At 45.6% G+C, this 23,316-nt stretch overlaps 1 protein-coding gene across 1 annotated transcript in view; it reads left to right on the plus strand.

Annotated features, from left to right (window-relative positions):
- LOC147668858 (unconventional myosin-XVIIIb-like) overlaps positions 1-23,316 on the plus strand; it is a gene marked incomplete at its 3' end in the record, with an annotated part of 694,293 nt that overhangs the window by 658,735 nt on the left and 12,242 nt on the right. The window contains exons 22-23 of the mRNA XM_086948392.1: positions 17,247-17,363; positions 18,877-18,960. Of these exons, the coding sequence (XP_086804518.1) occupies positions 17,247-17,363; positions 18,877-18,960 (201 nt within the window). The remainder of the gene's footprint in view (positions 1-17,246; positions 17,364-18,876; positions 18,961-23,316) is intronic.

Raw genomic sequence — 23,316 nt, forward strand, 5'->3', positions numbered from 1 at the left:
TGTGAGGCTCCTCTGGCAGGCCATCTATAAGATGGAGTAGCTGCATGCCATTTCGAGGAGGTGCTCCTTCCAGGGATAAACCCTCTCTGGTCTGGGTGGACCAGGGATGATAAGTGGTGTTTTCCCCATCATCATTTGTTTAATTGCCAGGGCTATTTCACCCTTCATGATGGGACAATGTCGCCTGTTCTCTGGAGTGAGGACTGCCATAGGTGTTGCAGCCAGAAAGGAGTCCAGTTGGTCTGTGCTCTCATTGGGTGCCAGGCCTCATAGGGTGTTGTAGTTGTCAGATAACACAACTGAGTGATTATTACTGAGTGATGCTTTCTGTGTGCAACAGATTCATGAGCAGGTGCCCTGATCAGTCTCCGTCTTTGTGGGATTATGTTAGGTACTCCCTGTGATCATGCAGGGCCGGACGGGCCATTCTCTGTGTGCTCCATTCTTTGCCATACTAGCTCTCCTCAGATGTCCACCTCTGAGACAGCATGGATCTCCAAGCACCTAAGCTCACTATCCATACGTCCCAGCTTGTACCGTGGGCGGAGCGCATCCTGCTCAAGGGTGTCAGACTTGGCATCCTTGGCATGGTTTCCCCAGACTTTTTACGTCTACCTCTTGTAATTTTTGACTATATGATGGATTTAGTTTTTGCTAGATGCAGTGAGCACTTTGCCACTGCTGATCAATATCAAAGTGCATATGCTCCCTGGATAAATTGTATACATGATTGGTTATCTTTAATTAGCATATCTAATTTACTGGTAAGTCCCTAGCAAAGTTCACTGAGTGTGCCGAGGCCTATAAATCAAATGCTACTAGTGGGCCTGCAGCACTGCACGTGCCACCCACATGAGTAGCCCTGTAAATTTATCTCAAACCTACTACTGTAGTGTCTGAACACCCAGTTTTAAATTGCCATGCCGACGTGGCAAGTGCCCACACTTGCCAGGTCTCAACCTTCCCTTTTCTTACATGTAAGGCGCCCCTCGGGTAGGCCCAAGGTACTCGCATGGACAGGGTGCAGTGTATGCAAAAGGCAGGACATGTGCTGGTGTGTTTTAAATGTCCTGATAGAGAACTGCTGACAAATTCGTTTTTCACTATTGAAAGGCTATCTGTCCCATAGACTAACACTGGGGTTCCTTTGTAACACCTTACAAGTATAACTTTCTGTTAGACCTGACATCATTGGCAGGAGTCTCTCCTCCATTTTTTCTGTCTGCCTCCACTGTTTACAATGTTTTTGCTGGTATACTGCTTTGGGCACTGTGCCACTGCTGATCAGTGCCACAGTGCAAGTGCTCCCTATGTTAAATTACTGTATTGATTGAATTCCATGTTTGGCTTATTTGGTTTACTGTCAGTCCCTAGTCTAGTGCACCCGGAGTGCCAGGGCTTGTAAATACAAATGCTGGTCGTGGGCTTGCAGCACCTGTTGTGCCACCCACAAGAGCGGCCTAGTAAAAGTATGTCTACAGGTCTGCCATTGCTAGACCTACGTGCAGTCTAGGGCTGTCACGCTGACTGCGCAAGTACACCTACTTGCCAGTCCCTAAAACCTTCCCTTAACTTCATGTTAGTCACCCCTATGGTAGGCCCACGGGCAGGGTGCATTGTAAGTATAAGGTAGGACAGGCCTGGCCAAGTTGGCATGTCCTAATAGTGAATTACAGCCATATTCGTTTTTCACTATTGCGAGGTAACCTGCTCTCCATTAGTTAGAATGGGCTGCCAGGATTATTAATGCTATAATCCTAGCTGGCTCGGGAGCAAGGTGCAATGTCGAGTTTGGTATCCCTGAACTTGGGGTTTAATAACGCATCCGTTTGTGTGGATGGTTTTTGGACTCTGGGTTTGAAAATAGCACTTTTAGAAAGTGGCTATTTTCTTGTCTAACTATTTCTAGTTTCTGCTGGTTTGGGGTGTGTGTGTGACAGGAGCTGGGTGGCTCCAGAGGTCTGAATGAGTCAGTGTGGGATGAGTGGGACATTTGCATTGAGAGTAGGGGGAGAGTAGTTCCTGATAGCCTGCCCTGCCTGATACAATGCTGGCTCCACCTCCGGCCAGGCGACTGATGGCTCTGTGCCTGCCATGGACGATCCTGGCCCCACCTCCTACCAGGAGGCCGATAGCTCTGCTCCTGCCAGTGACAATGCTGGCTCCACCTCCTGCTGGGCATCTGAGGACCCAGCCCTGCTCAGTGAATAGGCCAGGTACCTCAGCCTGGCTACACCCACAACAGACCCAGGATGTGGGGAAATTCCCCTGCATGGACAAAGGGATCAAAGCCAAAAAGGGGTATAAGAGAAGGACCCCTGAACCAAGAATTTAGATCACTTCTGACAAGGAACTCTGAAACCAAGGACAAGAAGCCTGCTGATCCAAGGACTTGCCTACCCCTTCTGCCAGTGTGCTGTTTGCTGGGGGGAATCCTGCATTGCTTCTTTATTTTTGCCAAGGAACCAGGAGAGAGGAACTGTGTGTGTACTCTCAAACTTTGCAAAGAAAATCTTCAAGGGCTGGAAGAGTGCCAGCCTCCTGTTGAAGTCACAGGGCTAAAGGACTTCATCTGCTTAAAGTGCTGTTGCTGGAACCTGTGAATCCAGCACCTCTGAAAGAATCCAGCAATCTCGACGCCGACGGACGCCGCCGAATCCAGCTCGACATCGTGAGTACCGGGTCCAGTGTCCCGCTTCCTCGACGCCGGCCGCCGGGCCCGATCAACGCCAGCAGCAACGCCAGTGAGTAGTGAGTTCGGCTCCAGCTCCAAGGGACCTCGTGTCTGCACCGCTGCTGATCGCATCGACTTCGTGCCCTCTCGACGCCGTGAGCGCTGCTCACTCTTGCAACATCATCATCGACATCGACGACGACGCCGTATCCTGCTTCACCTCGTGAGCTCTGCTCCTGCCTGACATCTGTCGACGCCGCTGCAGGTCGCCCAGACTCCGAGGCCGGATCGACGCCGGAGATGCGACGCCGGACATCTCGACGCCGCTGATCATCGTGTGCTTCGCTTTTCCAAGGTACTGTGTTGTGGGGGTCTGCTCGACTCCGGGCTCGACGTAGCGCTCCTCGCGGTCGACGCCCAACCCTTTGGATTAACTTTGCCTCGACGTCGTGTGACTCCCGTGTGGGTTACACTGTTACCAAGAACTGTGTTTTAAAGAAGAAGAGTTGCTTTTGACACTAAAGACTTTGTGCTAAGAAGAAACTACGCTTGAACTATTATTTTCCCTTCCAAGAGTATTTATTAAGATTGTGGTATATTTTTGTCGTTATTTGGTCTTGTGCTAAGCCTTATATAAAAATCCTTATTTTTATAATACTACTGTGTCGTGTCCATTTGTAGTGTATTCACTTTATTACTGTATGTGGTCATAAATGCTTAACACACAGCCTCTGAGATAAGCCTGTCTGCTCAGCCAAGCTACCAAGGGGGTGAGCAGGGGTTATCAAAGGGTGTGATCCCCTTGCCCTGACTAGAAAAGGTGTGTCCCTATTTGTCAGAAGTGTATACCTCTGCCAACTAGAGACAGCCGGTTTTAACACTTTCCATTGGGACAAGATGGAGAAATGGAGTTTAGGCTCTCTGAACTTCTTTTTAAGAAGAGGGTTTTTAAATTGAGTTTTGAAAATGCCACTTTTAGAGAGTAGCCATTTTCTTGTTTAACCATTCTGTGTGCCTCTGCTGTTTGTGTAATGACTGTCTGGTTTTGGAGTGACAGGAGTGCGGGATGTCCATTCTCTGCAGACAACCACAAGGGGGGTTGAGGTGTGTCCTGCCTTTCCTGGGTGACTCGTAGCTGGGCTGAATAGACCTTTAACAGCACTTAGAGTGGTGGGAGGAGTTTCACCGGCACCTGAATAAGCAGTGTCTCCTTTGCACAATGCTGTCTCCATCTCCTGTGGTCATGCTGCCCTAGAGGAGACAGAACTGATTTGCATTGGGCTCAAAGACCCTTGCCACAAAGACAATACAGAGAAAATGGGGTATAAGTATTGGACCTTAAACCCCAGAGAATTAGATTAATTCTGGACTCAAGAGGAACCTTTACCAAGAAGAAGAGCTGGAAAGCTGTAAGTAGGAGTACTGTTCCTTTGCTGTGTGTGCTTTGTTGTGTTGGCTTGCAGTTACTGCTTATGCCAAGGAGAGGACAAAGATTGGAACTTTGCTGTGAACCTGCTTGAAGAAGAATCTCCAAGAGAGGAGGCCAGTGTGCTGGCCTCCATTCTGAAGTTTCAAGGACAGAAAAACTTCACCTGCAATCCCTGACCAGCACCTGTACTCCTCTAGGGACTCCTGTATTCGAAATGGTGCCAACGCCTGTTCCTAGGCATTGAGAATTGTGTGGTTGGTGCTGCAAAGCAAGAAAAATAACTCCAATGCCGTCATTGACACTGACAGTGATGCCACCATTGATGTGGAAACCTGCTTTGAGGCCGGCGGCACAACTTATGAAGTGCTTGACGAACCGCCCGCCCTGCACTGCAGCTCCGACGCCCTTTGACATCTGCTGACACCTGCAGTTATCAGCTTTCCCAACGCCAGCACTCACACCAACGCCATCACCGCCAGCATCACGTTATTGAAGAGCCAATAACCGCAGAGGGTCACTTCACAAACTCTTTGACCACTCATCGCCTCACCAGAACCTACACCTCACCGCCGACACTGCCTAACTTCTCTGTCCTGTACTCGACGCCTCGCCTCCTCATGTACCCCTACGCCTCACCTCCCCCATGGCAGAAGGTAACCAGCTTTGCCTCTGCACCATTGTCTCACCTCCATGATGCCATGCATCGTCTGTGGACTTTGTTTCCAAAGTACTGTTGTTTGAGGGTCCTTGTGACTCAGTGCCTGGCCCGCGCACCTTGTGGTTGTGCCGTAGTTTGGATTTATGCCTGTCATACATCGTAATAGCCCCATCTGGAGCTATTTGTTTCTACAAATGCTATTTTTGAAGTAACTGTTTTAAAAGTCATATTCTTGTTACATATATGTTGCATTTTTTTGTTTTGGTCTTGTTTGGTTTAAATAAAGATACTTTATTTTTCTAAACTACTGTTGTGTCCATTTGTGGTGTTTTCGCTTTGTTACTGTGTTTTTGGACCACCGTCTGATCGTCGAGATGATGGCCGGCTAACCTGGGCGATAGTCCGATGCCAGTTTCCAAGGCTAAATATCTGGGCGTGATCTTCAATAATAGACTGACATTTGACAGCCAAATCGATAATCTCTTGGCCACTTTCTGGGGTATTCTAAAGATGATCAGGAAGATTCGCTCTTGCTTGCTTTGCCCAGATGCTTTAAAGACACTTGTAACTACTTTAGCGCTGTCCAGACTGGACTATTGCAACGCTCTTTATGTGGGGATTCAGAACCCAATATTTACAAAAACTGCAACGACTGTAGAATGCTGCATCCAGATTGATATTGGATATGCCTAAATACAAATCAGTCTCACATCGATTAAGAGCCCTCCACTGGCTTCCAGTGGGAAAAAGAATTATATTCAAATTACAATGCATTGCATTCAAAGCCCTCCAGGGCACAGGACCTCTATATCTGAGATTGCACTTGAAATGGTGCGTGCCATGCAGAAACCTAAGATCTTCTCAGTTAAAACTGCTACAAACACCCAGGTACAGACAGGCTCATTGGGGAGGTAGAAGTTTCCTGTTGGGAACTTCGAAATCCTGAAATTTTCCTGCCATTATCGATTAAAAACAGTACGTCACTTATCTGCTTCAGAAGATTACTAAAAACATGGCTATTCTCCAACTGACCGGTTGTAACCCTATAGAATAGGACTTTACCCGTCTATACATATGTCCGGCCAAATCTAGCGCCAAGACGCCTTTGGGCATACGTTGCGCTATATAAATCGATAAATCAAATCAAATACCTTACACATTGCCATTGGTATAAGCCTGTCTGCTCGTGCCAAGCTACCAAGTGGGTGAGCAGGGGTTTTCTGAAGTCTGTAACTCCCTTATGCTGACCAGAACCAGGGGGTCCCTACTTGGACAAAGGTGCATACCCCTGCTAATTAGAGACCCCCATTTCTAACAGAGGGTTTGACACCAATCCATGGATATATACCTTGAAGGCATCCCACTCAATCAGTGGCATAGTGGCAGTGCCTGAGTTGTGTTCAAAGTAACGCTGCATCCTCGAGTGCTGACATCTGTAATCATTAGGATGGATGCGGGTCCACATCGGTCCCCACTTGAAGGCCAGTAGCAGTCGGCAATGGTCTGTATAAGTCTTTGCAAAAAATTCAGCGTTGCTCTCGCTAAGTGTTGAGAATTGAGGAAGAAGTATATTCTTGTGTGTTGTGTATAAAAAGGAGAAGTAGAAATGTTCCATCTTCAGGGTATGCCCCGGTGCCACATGTCCAGGAATTGGCGAAAGCCATTCGCACAACTACTCTGTGACCTTCGGAGCGGTTGCACCCGGGCAGCAGTGGGTCAGAATGGTTTTTATTGTACAGTTATTTAAAATCATTACAGTTACAGATGCAACAAAATCAGTTTCGTAAAATTTTATTAAAATGTTCTGTCCTCTGCTCAGAATGAGCTGCATGGCATTATGTACAATACAAATGTGTAATAGGTTGTTAATATTGATAATTTCGCATGTGCTTCCCCAGGTGAATGATCTTGAATACTTTCAAAGTTGTATATTGCGGGGAGGTAAAAATGTTATTGGCTTGATGCCAAGCCATCCTTCATCCCATTCTCCTTTTTTACATAGTGGTGTTTCATGCAGCTCATGGGCGCAGAGGTGCTATGGGATTCTGGAATTCCCCAGTTTCTATAAAGTGTTTTGGGCTACTGCTACAATATACTTGATATCAGTCCTCTAGCTCCGTGGCTCTTAGCCTCCTTTACTGCCAGGTGTGGACCCACAGGCCTGATTCTCCGCTGCTTCTTACATTTGAGTCACTATCTTAAATAATTTCCGGAAGCACACTAATCAATCAGTCATTCAGGGATTTGTAGAGTGTGATACTCACCTGTGACGGTCTCAAGCTCTGAAGGAGGGGGGTGTGAGCAGCTCTGTTGGGGTCATTCAAAGAGCCAGGTCTTGAGGTTCTTTCTGAATTGGTGCAGTGTCAGGCTTCGTCTGAGGTGATGGGGGAGTTTGCTCCAAGTCTTGACTACAAGTGAGTAGAAGAATCTTTCACCTGCTTTGGTCCGGTTGAAACGAGGGACGGTGGCTAATGTGAGGTCAGCTGAGGGAGGGTTCTCTTGGAGGCGTGGAAGGAGATTTGGTCATTGAGGTATTGGGGTCCGGTGTTGTGGAGGGCTTTGTAGGCATGTGTGAGCAGTTTGAAGGTTATTCTTCTTTCGACGGGGAGCCAGTGAAGATGTTGGGTGATGTGGTCCTGTCGTGGGATGTCGAGGATAAGTCTGGCAGCGGCGCTCTACATGGTCTGGAGTTTGCGGAGGAGTTTTTTGTTGATTCCGGCTTAGAGAGCATTTACATAGTCCTTTCTGCTGGTGATGAGTGTGAGAGTGATGGTTTTCCTGGAGTCAGGGGATCCACTTGAACAACTTGCGAAGCATATGAAGGTGTTAAAGCATGTGGAGGATACAGTCTTGATCTGGTGAGTGAAGAGTCGAGTATGATGCCAAGGTTGCGTGCGTGTTCTGTTGAGGTAGGTGAGTTGCCAAGGGCGGGGGGCTACAGGATCTTGTGCAATGCAGAGGATGAGGACTTCTGTTTTCTCTGCATTGAGCAGCTTTTGCTTACCCAGGTTGCGATGCCTTCATCCGTTCTTGGAAATTGCGCCTGGTGATAGTGGTTCCTTGGTGAGGAAGAGGATGAGTTGGGTGTCATCAGCGTTGGAGATGATGTTGAGTCTGTGGTTTCTGACGATAGTTGCGAGTGGGGCCATGAAGATATTGAAGAGTGGGGGTGAGGGAGGATCCTTGGGGTACTCCGCATCTGATCTCTTTCGGTTCTAAGAGGAAGGACGGGAGTCTTATTCTCTGTATTCTGCCATGAGAGGAAAGATCGTATGCAGTCAAAGGCTATTCCTCAGATGCCGGCGTCCTGGAGCCCGGTGGCTAGTGTTCGGTGGAAACCGTGTCAAAAGCTGCCGATAGATCCAGGAGGATGAGGGCTGCCTTGTGGCCTTGGTCGAGAAAGGCGCAAATGTCGTCAGTGGCGGCGAGGAGGGTGGTCTCTGTGCTGTGGTTGCTACGGAATCTGGATTGAGAGGTGTCTAGGATGTTTGTGGTTTCTATGAAGTGTGTTAGCTGGGTGTTAACGGCCTTTTCTATGACTTTGGCGGCGAAAGGGAGCAGAGAGATGGGCCCAAAGTTCTTGAGATCCGCTGGGTCTGTAAAGGGCTACTTTAGGAGGGGATTGACTTTGGCGCCTTTCCAGTCATTGGTGAATGTGACGGTCTTGAAAGAACAATTGATAGTTTGGCGTAGTGCAGTTGAAATGGCAGTGGTGGCCCTGTAGGTGCTCCGGAATGATTGCTCTTCATTGTGTTTAAGGTATCTTCCATGGTGAGAGGGCTCCAGATGAGAAGGGTCTGTTGGATGGCGTCGTTGGGACTGGGGGTTGAGGCAGTGTCATGGTCTTGGTCGTCAAAGTTGTTGAACAGCATCTTGATTTTGAGGTGAAAGAAGGAGCTGAGTTTGTTACAGAGTCCTTGAGAGGGAGGTACGCTGATTGTTTTGCTGTTGGATTTGATGAATTCCTGTATGATGGCGAAGAGTTCCTTGGAGTTGTTGGCATTGGAGAGGATTCTGTCTTGGATGAAGCTTTTCTTTGCTGATTTGATGTGTTGGTGGTGTGCTGTGATGGCGGCTTTGTAGGCGGAGTGTGCTTCTGGGGTTTTTCTGTTTCTTCACTTCTCCAGTCGTCGGCAGGAGCACTTGGATTCACAGAGATCCAAGGTGAACCAGTTGACTTTCTTGTTGTATCGTCTTGTGGTGTTCGGGAGAGGGGCGAGGGTGGTGGCGCAGTTGGCGATCCATTGGTGGAGGTTGCTTGCCGCTGTGTCGGTGTCTGTCGTAGTAGGGGAGGAGTGCAGGTGAGATGTTCTGCGGAAAACTTTGTTTCAGATTCTATTGGGGGGCCGGAGCGTGCGCTTGTGTTCAGTGGGTTTCGAGAAGGAGAAATGGATACTGATAGCTGTGTGACCACACCTTTAAGGCAGCAGAGCATAGTTTCCTTGCACATTCAAATATTTAGTGCCCTCTTCTGAGGGTGGAGACAAAATCTTCGGTGTGAAAGCAATGGTTTACAAATGCATATTACATGTGTTAAGGACTCATCGTCTCCTGCGCACAGTCTGCAAAGCCTGCTTTTGTCCCCTTCTTTTATTCGATACAAATAATCTTTGAGAATGATTAGAGCAAATCTTAATTTCATTAGGTTTGTTTTAAAAGTCTTGACCAATGAATGAGGTAGGTAAATTGACAGGGCACCGGGATCATATAGGTTGGGAGTCCAGCTGCCATGGGATTTTCCTTTCCGCATTTGCATGTCTTGATTGTGTGATATTACTTTTACTTGCTTAACAAGCAGTTTTGCTTTAAGTCTAGCCGGAAGGACACAGATCCATATGTCTTCAACTTATAGATCTTTCAGAGAGCTAACCAGATACCTTTGCTGGTCAATTTGCTTTCATTATTTGCTGGACAACGGATGTACTTTAGTGAATCGGAGAGCGCCTGCTTTAGTTTCAAGCAATAAACTGTGTACCTTGCACTTGACTTTAACTGTTGTGAGGTTAGATTGAATTCTAGGCATTCTTGTGTATGTGCTGTGCAATTTGGTATAGTGACAACTTTTCTGTAGCAGCTAATTTGGGCTCTGTCAAGCCATTTGGCCATTTGACCTCAGAACACTATTGCACCAGAAGAAATGGTAGGTAGAAGATTGCTAGCTACTACTTTTAGGATTGCATGTGACAGTGAGCTCAGGATGAATTGTTTCAGTTTACAGAATGCCCAAATTAGCGAGGTGGTAGACTTCTGCTGCATCGAAAGCTGTGCAGCGGTGGGTGTGAGCAGTTCCGTTCAATATCTACAACACTATTGAAGTCCTCTCCCACCAAAGGGCCCTGTTATTGTCCATTCCAGCAACTCCTTAAGGTAGCGCAGATATGCTGTTTGACCTGCATTTGGGAAGTATACTCTAATATATGTATTGGGGAGCTGTCAAGCTTTCCGCTCACTAACACAAATCTACCCTTCGGGTCTGCCATTCCTCATATTGTTACTCAGAGTAGGTGGTGAAGATGTTTGCCCTGCCATCTGACCCACAGACGCCACCCTTCCTGCTCAGTTAAATTATTCTCTTGCAAGATAGCAGTCGGTGAAAAACTTTATTTCAGCACAAGGCCATAAAAGTACAAAAAACAAAATACATTACATCAATAGTGTGTCTTACATATGGTGCAAAATGAACAAACAATTAATATACATATATGATCAGGAAATGTATCCCAGATGGGAAGATTTCCTCATGAGGTTAAGAAAATGAAATAAAACTACAGTAAAAACAGTATATAAAAAAGAGATTAATTAAGTATATAGCTAAAAACGTTTAGACTGATGACAAAAACATTACACATCTAAAAAGCACCTAAATCATAAATAGCAAGTCAACACTCACAACAGACAATGTTTCGCTGGCATTTTTTTCCCTTGGCCTTGTTAGTAGTACAGGGACTATACCAGCGTGTTGTGTGTTGAGGGTGACAACCACAGCCCGTGTATAACAAATTGGCACTGACTCGGCATACTGGTCAAGGAAGGAATGGCATTAACTATTCAATAACACACCGCTGACCAGATCTTGATTTTTCCCTGTACCTCCACACTCCCATCAGATATCATGTGAGTGCAAATAGCGCACCTCAGTAGCCTCAGGTCCTCTTTATGCTCCATGTTCAGACAGAGCGGCACAATACAGCATCTCCTACAAAACGAGTAGACCGGACAAAAGAATATGACATGTTCCACAGTTTCATTACTGTTTACACAGGTTTGGCACTGCAGGATGGTGGTCTCCTGACCCCATTCCCACTTGGCAGTAAAGAATCGAATGGGTAAGGTCCCATATTTACATGCAGTTCGCCAGGTGCGATCGGATGTGTTGGTGTTTGGCCAGTATTCCCTAAGCATGGCTGAAAATGTGTTCTGCTCGCAGAATTTGCGGATTTTCTGCGATTTCGCGTTCCGCGAATCTCGCGAAATCGCGGTAAAATCCGCGAATCAGCGGAGACGAATTTTCAGCCAAGCACTTACAGGGTTACAGCAGCAGGTGCAAAATTTGAAGCTAATTTTTTGTAACCTTTTACAAAAGGGTTACAAAGAAATTAACTTCGAATTGGGCACCTGCTGCTGTAAGCCTGTAAGTGCTTCCTGGCGCCTTGTTGCCTACTTGCAACTATTCTCTGACCCTGCTCTGACCCTTGAAGCAGGGTCAGAGAATAGTTACAAGTAGGCAATGAGGTGCCTGTCACGAAAAAACTCAACAGGAAGCACTGACAGATATAAAAACAAGCATTTGCAATGCAATAGGTCTCGCATTAGGAAAGTTTGAGCTATTGGTCTTGTAAATGACAATTTTTTTAATTTATGTGTTGGTTTTGAAAATAGCTAAATTAATAGCTTTGTCATTTACAATGCCAATAGTTATAACTTTCGCAATTGTGACACCTATAGCATTTGTAATGCAACATGTTTTGTATTTACGTGACTTAGCTGTATTGATATTACAAATTACAATGGCTTTTAATTTTTTTAAAATAATTAATACTTAAATAAAAGTGATTTTAATTCATGATGACAATAGCTTAAACTTTTGTAAATAACTTTTGTGAAGATTATGTTCAGTGTATTTTATTGTGACGAAAAGCCAAGAACAGCAGTGAAATATTAACATATTTTTGTGACTTTTGTAATAAAGTTTGAAACATTGAGAGAACATATTTGAACCAGTTGTTGTTGAATGGTTGTGCAGATTGATGCTCGGGTGGCGCTGAGTGGTGCTGTGGTGGTGCTGAGTGGTGCTGTGGTGATGCTGAGTGGTGCTGTGGTGGTGCTGAGTGATACTGGGATAGTGCTGAGTGATGCAGAGGTGGTGCTGAGTGATGCTGTGGTGGTGCTGAGTGATAATGTGGTGGTGCTAAGTGATGCTGTGGTGGTTCTGAGTGATGCTGTGGTAGCGCTGAGTGGTGCTGTGGTGGTGCTGATTGGTGCTGTGGTGGTGCTGAGTGATGCTGTGGTGGTACTGAGTGATGCTGTGGTGGTGCTGAGTGATGCTGTGGTGGGGCTGAGTGGTGCTGTGGTGGTGCTGTGGTGGTGCTGAGTGATAATGTGGCAGTGCTGAGTGATGCTGTGGTGGCGCTGAGTGATGCTGTGGTGGTGCTGAGTGATGCTGTGGTGGTGCTGAGTGATGCTGTGGTGGTGCTGAGTGATGCTGGGGTGGTGCTGAGTGATGCTGGGGATGGTGCTGAGTGATGCTGTGGTGGTGCTGAGTGATGCTGTGGTGGTGCTGAGTGATAATGTGGCAGTGCTGAGTGATGCTGTGGTGGTGCTGAGTGATGCTGTGGTGGCACTCAGTGGTGCTGTGGTGGTGCTGAGTGGTGCTGTGGTGGTGCTGAGTGATGCTGTGGTGGTGCTGACTGATGCTATGGTGGTGCTGAGTGGTGCTGTGGTGGTGCTGAGCGATAATGTGGTGGTGTTGAGTGATAATGTGGTGGTGCTGAGTGATGCTGTGGTAGCGCTGAGTGATGATGTGGTGATGCAGAGGGCAGAAAGGAACAAAAAGCAGTCTAACAAAGGGCAGAAGGGCAGAAAAACAAGGGAAAAACGAGTCTAACAGAGGGCAGAAGGGCACAAAAAACCAGTCTACCAGAGGCCAGAAAGGCAGAAAAACAAGGGAAAAACGAGACTAACAGAGGGCAGAAGGGCACAAAAAACGAGTCTAATGGGGCAGAAAGGCACAAAAACGAGTCTAACAGAGGGCAGAAGGGCACAAAAAACGAGTCTAACAGGGGGCAGAAGGGTAGAAAAACAAGGGAAAAACGAGTCTAACAGAGGGCAGAAGGGCACAAAAAACGGGTCTAACAGGGGCAGGATGAATCCCGCCCTGCGTGTTTGTCCACGAAAATGCCACCTTTTTGTGCAATACCTCTACTCAACTGGAGTACTTTCTACTGTCTAATCAGTAAGTGCTCCCTCATTGGCTAAATGTATAGGGGCAGATTTACAATACCTGGTGCATCCCCTGGGATGCGCCAGTTATTATGCGCCGCAGCTCCGCCACCCATGGTGCGGCGCATTTACAATGCTGCGCACCTTGTGGCAAAAATGGCACAGATGCGTCACGCATCTGTGCCATAAAAGCAGCGCATTGCTGGAGCTGCGCCGCGCTTGTGACGCAGATCTAGCAATGCTCTGGGGGGGCCCTATCTCCCCAATGCTGCATCACTGAGTGAAATCTTGTAGATTTCACTCAGCCACTTTTAGGAGGCGTTCCTGTGCAGGAACGCCCTCCCCTGCCCCGGAACGCCTCCTATGATGCAGGGCTTTACAACGTGACGCATCTCTCAGAATCGTCACGTTGTTAATACCCAGCACCATGGCACATCTTTTGTACTGCCGCTGCATCACAAAAGGTCTTGGTAGAGGGTGGCAGTGGAGAACCAGAGGGTAGCAGTGATGAACCAGAGGGTGACAGTGATGAACCAGAGGGTGGCAGGGGTGAACCAGAGGGTGACAGTGCTGAACCAGAGGGTGGCAGTGCTGAACCAGAGGGTGGCAGGGGTGAACCAGAGGGTGGCAGGGGTGAACCAGAGGGTGGCAGTGATGAACCAGATGGTGGCAGGGGTGAACCAGAGGGTGGCAGTGGTGAACCAGAGGGTGGCAGGGGTGAACCAGAGGGTGGCAGGTGTGAACCAGAGGTTGGCAGTGGTGAACCAGAGGGTGGCAGTGATGAACCAGAGGGTGGCAGTGGTGAACAAGAGGGTGCTGTGCCCATACACGACCGCATGGGTAACTTCGCCATGCAAGCGGCCCGCGAACATGCAAAAAGCCCCGCGAACACGCAAAAAACCCTGCAAATACGCAAAAAACCCTGCGAACACGCAAAAAAACAAAAATCCACAAATTTGCACAGATTTGCGGATTTTGTGGATTGTGAATTCGATTTCGCACGAATTTGTGGAATGCGAATTCGCAAATTTCGCCCATACTTAGTATTCCCATCCCACCGGTGTTCAATGTGAGAAAATGAAACACCGGGTATCGTGGTATATCGCACATCTTGGTAGGTCAAGTGTGAAGTGTGGGTGGAAATACGTGTCCCCTTTCAGTGTCTCCGGGCCATCCCGAGATATGGCCTCTGAACCCGTACATATTACTACTATGTTCTGCGGATTGTCTTAAGCCTTCCAGAATGTGCAACTACCTGGTAATCCTCGCAAATAGTTAACATAAGAACCGACAATGAGAACTCCTTTCCCTGGGCTGAGTCGCGAACCTAACCCCGCCCATTTTTGTAACAAAAACAAATGTAACATTGGAAGGGACCCACAGGCGGGGGACAGACTGGCATAGGAAAAGAAATCAGTGGAGTAGGAGTATAAAGTAGTAGTAGTAGTAGTAGATATTTATTGAGCACCTATTTTACCCTTAGATCTCATAGCGCTTTCTCAACACAGGGAACTAGAGAGAGAGATAGAAATTTAAAATAACCATGTTTCGAGATCTTTCCGAAAAAAAATTGTGGTTTGTTTCCTGGCGAAGTCGTAGCGGCTGTGAGTTCCAAAGTTCTGGTGCAGTTTTAGAAAAAGATCTATCCCCATTTTTTACAGTCCGAACTTTGGGGATCCTCAACAAGTATTTGTTTGATGAGCGGAGGGAGCGTCTTGATTAATATTTAACCAGTTTCTTTGCTAGATAGGTCACACCCTGGTTATTCAAAGTTTTTTGAGTCAGACAGCATAGTTTAAAGGATATCCTACTCCTTATAGGTAACCGATGGAGATCGGGAAGGCAGATTCAGGACCAATCGTGCCGCCGTGTTCTGCAACACTTGTACTTTTGACAGGAGTCTTTAATTTATGGATGCAAACAGCGCATTGCCATAATCGAATCGATTGATGATTAGGCCCTGTACAAGGGGCAGTCTAGAGCATTTAAAGATTTTCTTTAAGGAGCACATTATTCCGTAACTGGTATGAACCAAGGAGTTAATATGGTCCTTCATGGAAAGTTTATTCTCCATGAAAACTCCTAGATTACGAACCGTTATTTAGGACGGAGGGCACAGTCCCAGTGAAGAGGGCCACCAGGCCGTGGTCCATGCATGTTGTGCGTCTCTAAAGAGCATCATTTCTGTTTTGCTTGCATTTAGGAGTAAATGGTTAGTTGACATCCATTCGTTTACTGATGACATGCACTGTTTAAATCTGTGTTTCGTGTCCGTGGGATCTGGGTCGAGAGTGATCAACAATTGCGTGTCGTCAGCATAGGAGATTGTATCAAAGCCACAGTCTCTGATAATTTTGGCCAAGAGCGACATGTAAAGGTTAAAAAGTGTGGGACTTAAAATAGATCCCTGGGGGACACCTTTATCAATAGGTTGACTTTTGGAACAGAAGCCTCCTATTTGTACTTTTGTAGACCGTTCCGACACGTAGCTCTCCAGCCATTTCAGGGCCTGGCCCTCGACAGCAAGCTCCCATAGATTCTCCAGAAGGATGCCATGCGAGATGGTGTCAAAGGCTGCCGTCAAGTCTAGCAGGATGAGAATAGCCAAATGTCTGGCATCCAGGGAGAGCCTGATGTTATCAATGATCTATGCCAAAGCTGTCTCGGTACTATGATAGGATCGGAAGCCTGATTGGGATGGATCCAATAAGTTGTTTTTTTCCAGATATGTTGATAACTGCTGGTTAACTTCTGCTTCCATTACCATACCAAACAGAGGTAGGAGAGAGATAGGTCTATAGTTCGCGTGTTGTTTGGGGTCATCTGTTGGGTTTTTTAGGATAGGTCTGATGATAGCTTTCTTCCAGCGTGCAGGTACAGTGGATTCTGAGAGTGAGAGGTTCAAGATATGGGTTAGGTTGGGGATGAGTGCTGGACCAATTTTGGATACTGAGTAGAACAAAGGTGTCCTCTTCTGTAAGTTTGTTGAATTCTTTGAGAGAAGGAGTGTTACAGAGTTTGGTTTTGTTCTGACTATACAGTGTGTTGGTAGTCTGTGGAAAATCTTTATGGATATCGTTTATTTTATTTACGAAGAAATTTGAGACTGAGTCCACCCACTCCTGTGAGATGGTATGTATCCATGTATCTGAGAGGGGGATGTGTGTGAATTCCTTCACAATTTTATGAAGTTCCTTTTGGGAATTGGTGGCTTGATTGATACATTTGTTGGCGGTGGCTATGCTATCCATATATTGTTGGTATAGAAGGAATGAAGTGCCTTGAGAAAATTCAGGTAGATAAAGTAGGTTAAGAACTAGAATAAAAGCATACTGAGACATTACTAAACCAACTTAAGCCCTGTTAGGGTGAGCACTTAGGAACTGCTCCAATTGTGGATAGCAAAGGCTGGGTCCCCAGCTCAAACTGGTGCATGAGTTCACCCAGAACCCCTTCCCATGTCTGAACATGCAATATTACTGGCTTTAAGAGTTGGAGTCAAAGTTTCTGGGTGGAATATAAACTGCTAATCCTGAAGCAGCAGCTGCTACAGTATGTTTTTCTCCGCTTGAGCTCTGCAGCTTTTTAGAGCTCAATTATCTAAACAAGCATAATGGATTGTCTACCTGGAACAGGACTTCTCTACTTCTTTTTACAAACTTTAAAGAAAAAATGCTGCAAATATTGTGAGATCTAACAAGGGGAGAATCAGTACTTCAAATGTTTATGCTTAAATTACAGCCCACTTGATTTGCTTGATATGTAAGGTGACTGTTTGCAATCCAATGTGACTACTATTCTATAACTGAAAAAAAAATGACAGCCCACTTGATAGGCAGGCTCTGGTCTACATTTTAACTTGGTTGCTAGATCACATTCTGATAAGCACGTAAACGGTTTAAGACATTGTATAATACGGTAAAAAATGTACACAAACTATTTCAAAGCTGCACATGTTGTTAATAATTGTAACACATATAGGAAATGCAAATTCTCTCAAGGTGTAGCTCTTGAAAATTCAATTTGCAATAACTCTTCTGCAATAGGTTGAAGAGCAATTGTACCAAATGCAGCGCGAGAAAGCAGACCTTCTGAAGCGCACCGATGAAGATCAGGAGGACCTGAACGAGCTGATGAAGAAGCACAAGGCACTCATTGCTCAGGTATGGTGGTGGGCCAGTGTGGCTGGAGGAGCATTCTGACTGTCACATTGATATTGAATGTAGAATTGGAGTATGTCTGTGTGCAAGTTTTTCCATGTATTGAAATGGTGACGTATTGCCATTATTGTTTCATGTGGCTCCAAAGCCTTCTTACATATCCATTATCTTTTTAAATGCTAGACATCAGCTGTGATGGATGAAACAATTCATTATGTATGACAGTGCTATTATTATGTACAATCTGTGTGTTCTAGCAGCGTGGTAAGAGGTTTAGTAGTGTAATATCATATTAGAGGAAAAAAAGGACAGCACAGTTTGGTTTGCTGAGGTCGTCCCATTTACATGGGATCCACTGTAGTGCCTGCCACCATCTCCATTAAACCCCAGTGTTTGCCTCGCCTGCTGGGCTCAATGCTATAAAAGATGAATAGATGCGAATGGCTGCCCCTCGTGTGATAAATATTGCACCCCAAGAACTTTGCATACAAATTTTCTAATTCTGAGGGATCTCAAACCCATTAATTCTGCAGCATATGGAGCACAGGTCCTTTCACTGTAGTTATTATGTTATACTTTGTAGGGGATGTAATTGGCTTGCAACCGTTTAAGTATGTATGTGTGCTGGGACCCTACCATTCTTCAATCTCATCTGTGGGTGTGGAAGAGAGAACTCAGTCTGCCCAGTGCATTGTGTTTGTGCATATCAACATTTGCATTAGATTTGTTTATGACATGTGAATGATGATAGTGAAGGGAGGGGAGAGGTTGGTAGGAGTTCATGTCAAGCAGGTCTTGCATACTGATACAACATGTCATTCAGTGCCATCTTCCAAGCAGACCTCATTTCTGGGGAGGTGAATTCATTGGGGTGGCTGGTCTAGCATGGTCAGTAGTAAAAGCTGGCGTTCACAGGCTGACTTCCTACAATGCTCGGCCTATGGTGAGTCCCAGTGTGACTCCACTGGATACTGGTCTAGTGGTCCTACTGGACTCTGTCCCCCAGATAAATAGGACCGGCTGGCACATTGGCTTGCATTTTATTTGGACTGATCGTCGGTGATAGGCGACAGAAAAAATATATTTTGGCTTCGTGGGCTTATAAACTGTATAATCAAAGCCCCTATTTTAGCCTTCCTAACACGTTTTTATGAAGATTACTCCAAATGTAACATTCCTGCCTGCCTAAGGTTCTGGGTCCCAAGTGTAGCTCAAAGACGACATTCAGTATTCTGAGGCATGTGGGAGATGGAGAATGAAATCACGTGGTTGATTAGGATCAGGAAGTCTGTTTTGATGTGTGTCCATTAGAAAAGCAATGCATAACAACACGTTTTTACATAGGTGCTCGTACAGTGACACATTCTAATCACTTACATACGTGAAAAAGTTATTGTTTATTTAAACAAATTATTTGGTGGTTTAGTGTTTCATGAGTTTTCTTTGGAAAGTTCCTGCACTAACTTCAGTATATTAACTTTTTTATTTAATTTCTTTCTAATTTCTTATTTTACAGTCTGCATCTGATATCAACCAGATTCGTGAACTACAAACACAATTGGAGGAAAACCAGAAAGAAAAGCAGAACCTTCAAGAGAAAGTAAGATCGGTTTTCTTTGGCACTGCAACGAAAGTAAACATACAGTGGCGCTTTTAAAAGCCATGCTTGGGCACAGTAGAGCAGTGGTGTTTCATGATCCGAATGAGAGAATGGGCAAAATACCACAATTGCCTTCCACCACCAGAGTTGTATGATTTGTGCTGCACAGATGTCGTCCACAATTTAATGTGATTATTATTTATACATAGACTTTAGTTATTCATAACTCCATTCCAAGACATTTATGTTATTTGGTGCTTTAGGCCTACTGCCCAGTCTGGAAAAGCAAGAAAAGAATTTACAGATCTAGAAGGTCATTTAGAGGTCGGTGTAATGGGAGAACCATTGTAAACTGGAAGCTCTCCCACTCCATCATACTTGCAGTTACCGACCTCATTTACAAATGGCAGACCGCCACAATTCCCAGGGTGGAGCCATGGGAAGTCTTCTGCCAGGAGCCTGCCCCGCTGAGCCAGTTTTAGAGTGCTCGGCAGACCAATAAGGATGGGCAACACTTTCTTTTTGTACCTAATATTTTATTGGCACTTTCATAAATAATATAGTGACAAGGAGAACCACAACCAACCAAGAGAGAAGAGTCCCTCTATCACCGAAGCTACTGACCATTACATCATGCTCTACTATTGGGAATCATCACCTACGTAATCCATCGCACTTCCACCTCCAAAAACCCCATTAACAACACCCACCAAAGTTTGTCTACCTGCAGTCTCAATCCAGACAAACCTCTTCCCAATGAAAATGCCCACATTCCCACCCAGGGGCGGCTCCTCTCCTAAGGCTGAGGAGTGTCGCCCCCACTGATCTCAGAGCAGTGGAACAGGAAAAAATAAAATGATAGTAACAAAGTTATTATTATTTTATTTTTCGTTGATGCCGGGCTGGGTTTGCTGTGGGGCTGGCCGTTCAGGGAGGCGTAGTGGACTGTACACACTAAGGGGCTCATTAGGATTGCGGATAATCCGCATCCTCCGGGCCAGCGGATTAGGATGGCTGAGGAATCTATTTTCCGTCCGCCGCTCTAACATGGCTGGCGGTGTCTATCAAACACCACCAGCCATATTACGATGGCTGCGGACATATGCCTTTCCACTGCAGCATTTCCGCTGTGGAAAGGCATACGGTGTTGTCTTCGGGGGCCCGTTGTGGGCCCCCAGGGTTGAAGGAGGGGTGGGGATTGCACATGGGAGGTACCTATGGTACCCCCCTACCTTTGCGTGCACGAAGCGGCAGGCACCACGCAGTGCCTGAAGCTTCGTGCACGCAAAGGAAAACATGTTTTTTTAACATTGCGGCGTATGCTGCTTCAAGCAGCACTGCCGCAATGTTAAAAATACAGGATGTGACCGCCAGGGTGGCGGTCACATCCTTATTAGCACGGAGGGAATGCCGCTGCCCCTGCGTACGGTCCCTCCTCCTCTGGGGTGGCGGACGGACGCAGGTCCGTCCGCCATCCTCATAGGCCGCGTGCCCACGACTGCTTGGCTGGCGGTCTTGTAATGCTGAAAGTAGAGAGAGCCAGGCACTGCTTTTTATAAATTTCTGTGGAAAGGTAGAAGGTTTATAGGTGCTCTCAGGTGTCGCCCATCACTCTGGGCGAGTGTGCATGAATCAAAGTGAGTGTGGCCAATGGGTCATTGGAAACATCCCTGAGGCACTCAATATGATAGTGTTCAAAACAATTAATTAGGCAGTCTTAGTTCTTTATCCATATGGTTCATTTTATTTCTTTTCTATTTCATCATTGGTATTAATTTCATATCCATATGACGTGGTATTTCCCAAATAAGTCTTTCACTTTCACAAATGAAACATTTTATAATCCGCTCCAATGCATTTCGGGCCACCGCCCTTCATCGGGGAGCATCTACAACAAAACGGTATATGGGTGTGATCCTTATTCCAACAAACAATAAAAAAACATAACAATACGTACTAGTGAACCGGTTAAATAAAGTACCCCATGTTTAACTTTCACCGACGTGTGCTTTATGTGATGGGTATAACTCTGTCTCTTGTTTGTGAAGAAAAGTGTATTGTTTATAAACCAAAAAACATAGGTACGTTAAGAAGGTGGTAAAGGCATGCGAGTCAGGCGGAAGTAGAATAGTTTAAACGCGGTGTGTCTATCCAAAGAGGTATCAAGGTTACTGATTAAACGATCCCAAACGGAGACTGACCAGGGTGACTGCGCGCGCTAAATGCGTTGCTTTACGCTTAAAAGGTACTTACAATAAGTTGTGTTTCAAAACCTTCCGGACGCCGGGGACGGCTGTTATCAGTGTATGGATGAACGCGCCAGTGTTTTGTAAGCGTCATGTGATCGCTAGCGGTAAATATAAAGGAAGGACTAATCGTTCCACATAGACCTGGATGAAAGACTACGTTGTTTGGTAATGCGTGAAATGCAATGGTGGTTAAATTATTAAAAGTGTTGAAAGAATGAGGAAATTAAAAAATAAAATAAAACATCATGTAAAGTAGACCGGGTTAGTGAAGGTGCAATGAAATGTTTACAATTGAGAATAAGGTAAAGAGAGCATACACGCGCTGGGTTCAGAACAGGACAAAAGGCATGGGATTGCCTTAGATATAGTTTATAAGTAGCATGCAAATTCCACACGTTCATTTAAGCCCGCAGGCTTGGTCGCATTCAATTTGTAAATCCAGTAATTTTCTCGTTGTAGCAACACGACCTCCCAACCTGATATATCTTCTTAAATGCCCGTGCGGAAAAGTCTACGTTGGAAAGACAGAACGTAAACTAAAGATTAGGTTGAACGAACATAAATCTAATATCCGCACTCACAATCTCAAATCATCAGTTGCGGCTCATTTCTTGGATATGAACCATAATATTTCTCAACTGAGATTTATGGCATTGGAAATCATCCAGAAAAAGAAGGCAGAGACAACAATAGAATGTTGCTACAACGAGAAAATTACTGGATTTACAAATTGAATGCGACCAAGCCTGCGGGCTTAAATGAACGAGTGGAATTTGCATGCTACTTATAAACTATATCTAAGGCAATCCCATGCCTTTTGTCCTGTTCTGAACCCAGCGCGTGTATGCTCTCTTTACCTTATTCTCAATTGTAAACATTTCATTGCACCTTCACTAACCCGGTCTACTTTACATGATGTTTTATTTTATTTTTTAATTTCCTCATTCTTTCAACACTTTTAATAATTTAACCACCATCGCATTTCACGCATTACCAAACAACGTAGTCTTTCATCCAGGTCTATGTGGAACGATTAGTCCTTCCTTTATATTTACCGCTAGCGATCACATGACGCTTACAAAACACTGGCGCGTTCATCCATACACTGATAACAGCCGTCCCCGGCGTCCGGAAGGTTTTGAAACACAACTTATTGTAAGTACCTTTTAAGCGTAAAGCAACGCATTTAGCGCGCGCAGTCACCCTGGTCAGTCTCCGTTTGGGATCGTTTAATCAGTAACCTTGATACCTCTTTGGATAGACACACCGCGTTTAAACTATTCTACTTCCGCCTGACTCGCATGCCTTTACCACCTTCTTAACGTACCTATGTTTTTTGGTTTATAAACAATACACTTTTCTTCACAAACAAGAGACAGAGTTATACCCATCACATAAAGCACACGTCGGTGAAAGTTAAACATGGGGTACTTTATTTAACCGGTTCACTAGTACGTATTGTTATGTTTTTTTATTGTTTGTTGGAATAAGGATCACACCCATATACCGTTTTGTTGTAGATGCTCCCCGATGAAGGGCGGTGGCCCGAAATGCATTGGAGCGGATTATAAAATGTTTCATTTGTGAAAGTGAAAGACTTATTTGGGAAATACCACGTCATATGGATATGAAATTAATACCAATGATGAAATAGAAAAGAAATAAAATGAACCATATGGATAAAAAACTAAGACTGCCTAATTAATTGTTTTGAACAATATCATATTGAGTGCCTCAGGGATGTTTCCAATGACCCATTGGCCACACTCACTTTGGTCTTGTAATGCTGCCTGGGTCGGGAACATGCATAGGCTCCCTGTCCCCATCTGTGTACCGAATCGCGGCACTAAGACAAGACCAATGACAATGCTGCATTGCATTGTTGTGATTGACTCAGGGGAGCCTGTGTGCTTCCGGACTCTTCATCAGCAACGGAGGAGAGACGGAGGCAGCCGTACGTGATGAGGTAAGTGTTTAAAAAAAAAGTGTTTTCTCCCCCCACCCCTCTGCCCCCTGCACCCCGCACCTGTTCCCTGCCAGCCACCACTGTTCCCCCCACCTTAATTAATAGATTTCAGGGGAAGGGGCTCATGGCTCTACAACAGTA

This window comes from Lissotriton vulgaris, unplaced genomic scaffold (assembly GCF_964263255.1).
Source record: "Lissotriton vulgaris unplaced genomic scaffold, aLisVul1.2 SCAFFOLD_1224, whole genome shotgun sequence".
Lineage (NCBI taxonomy): Eukaryota > Metazoa > Chordata > Amphibia > Caudata > Salamandridae > Lissotriton > Lissotriton vulgaris.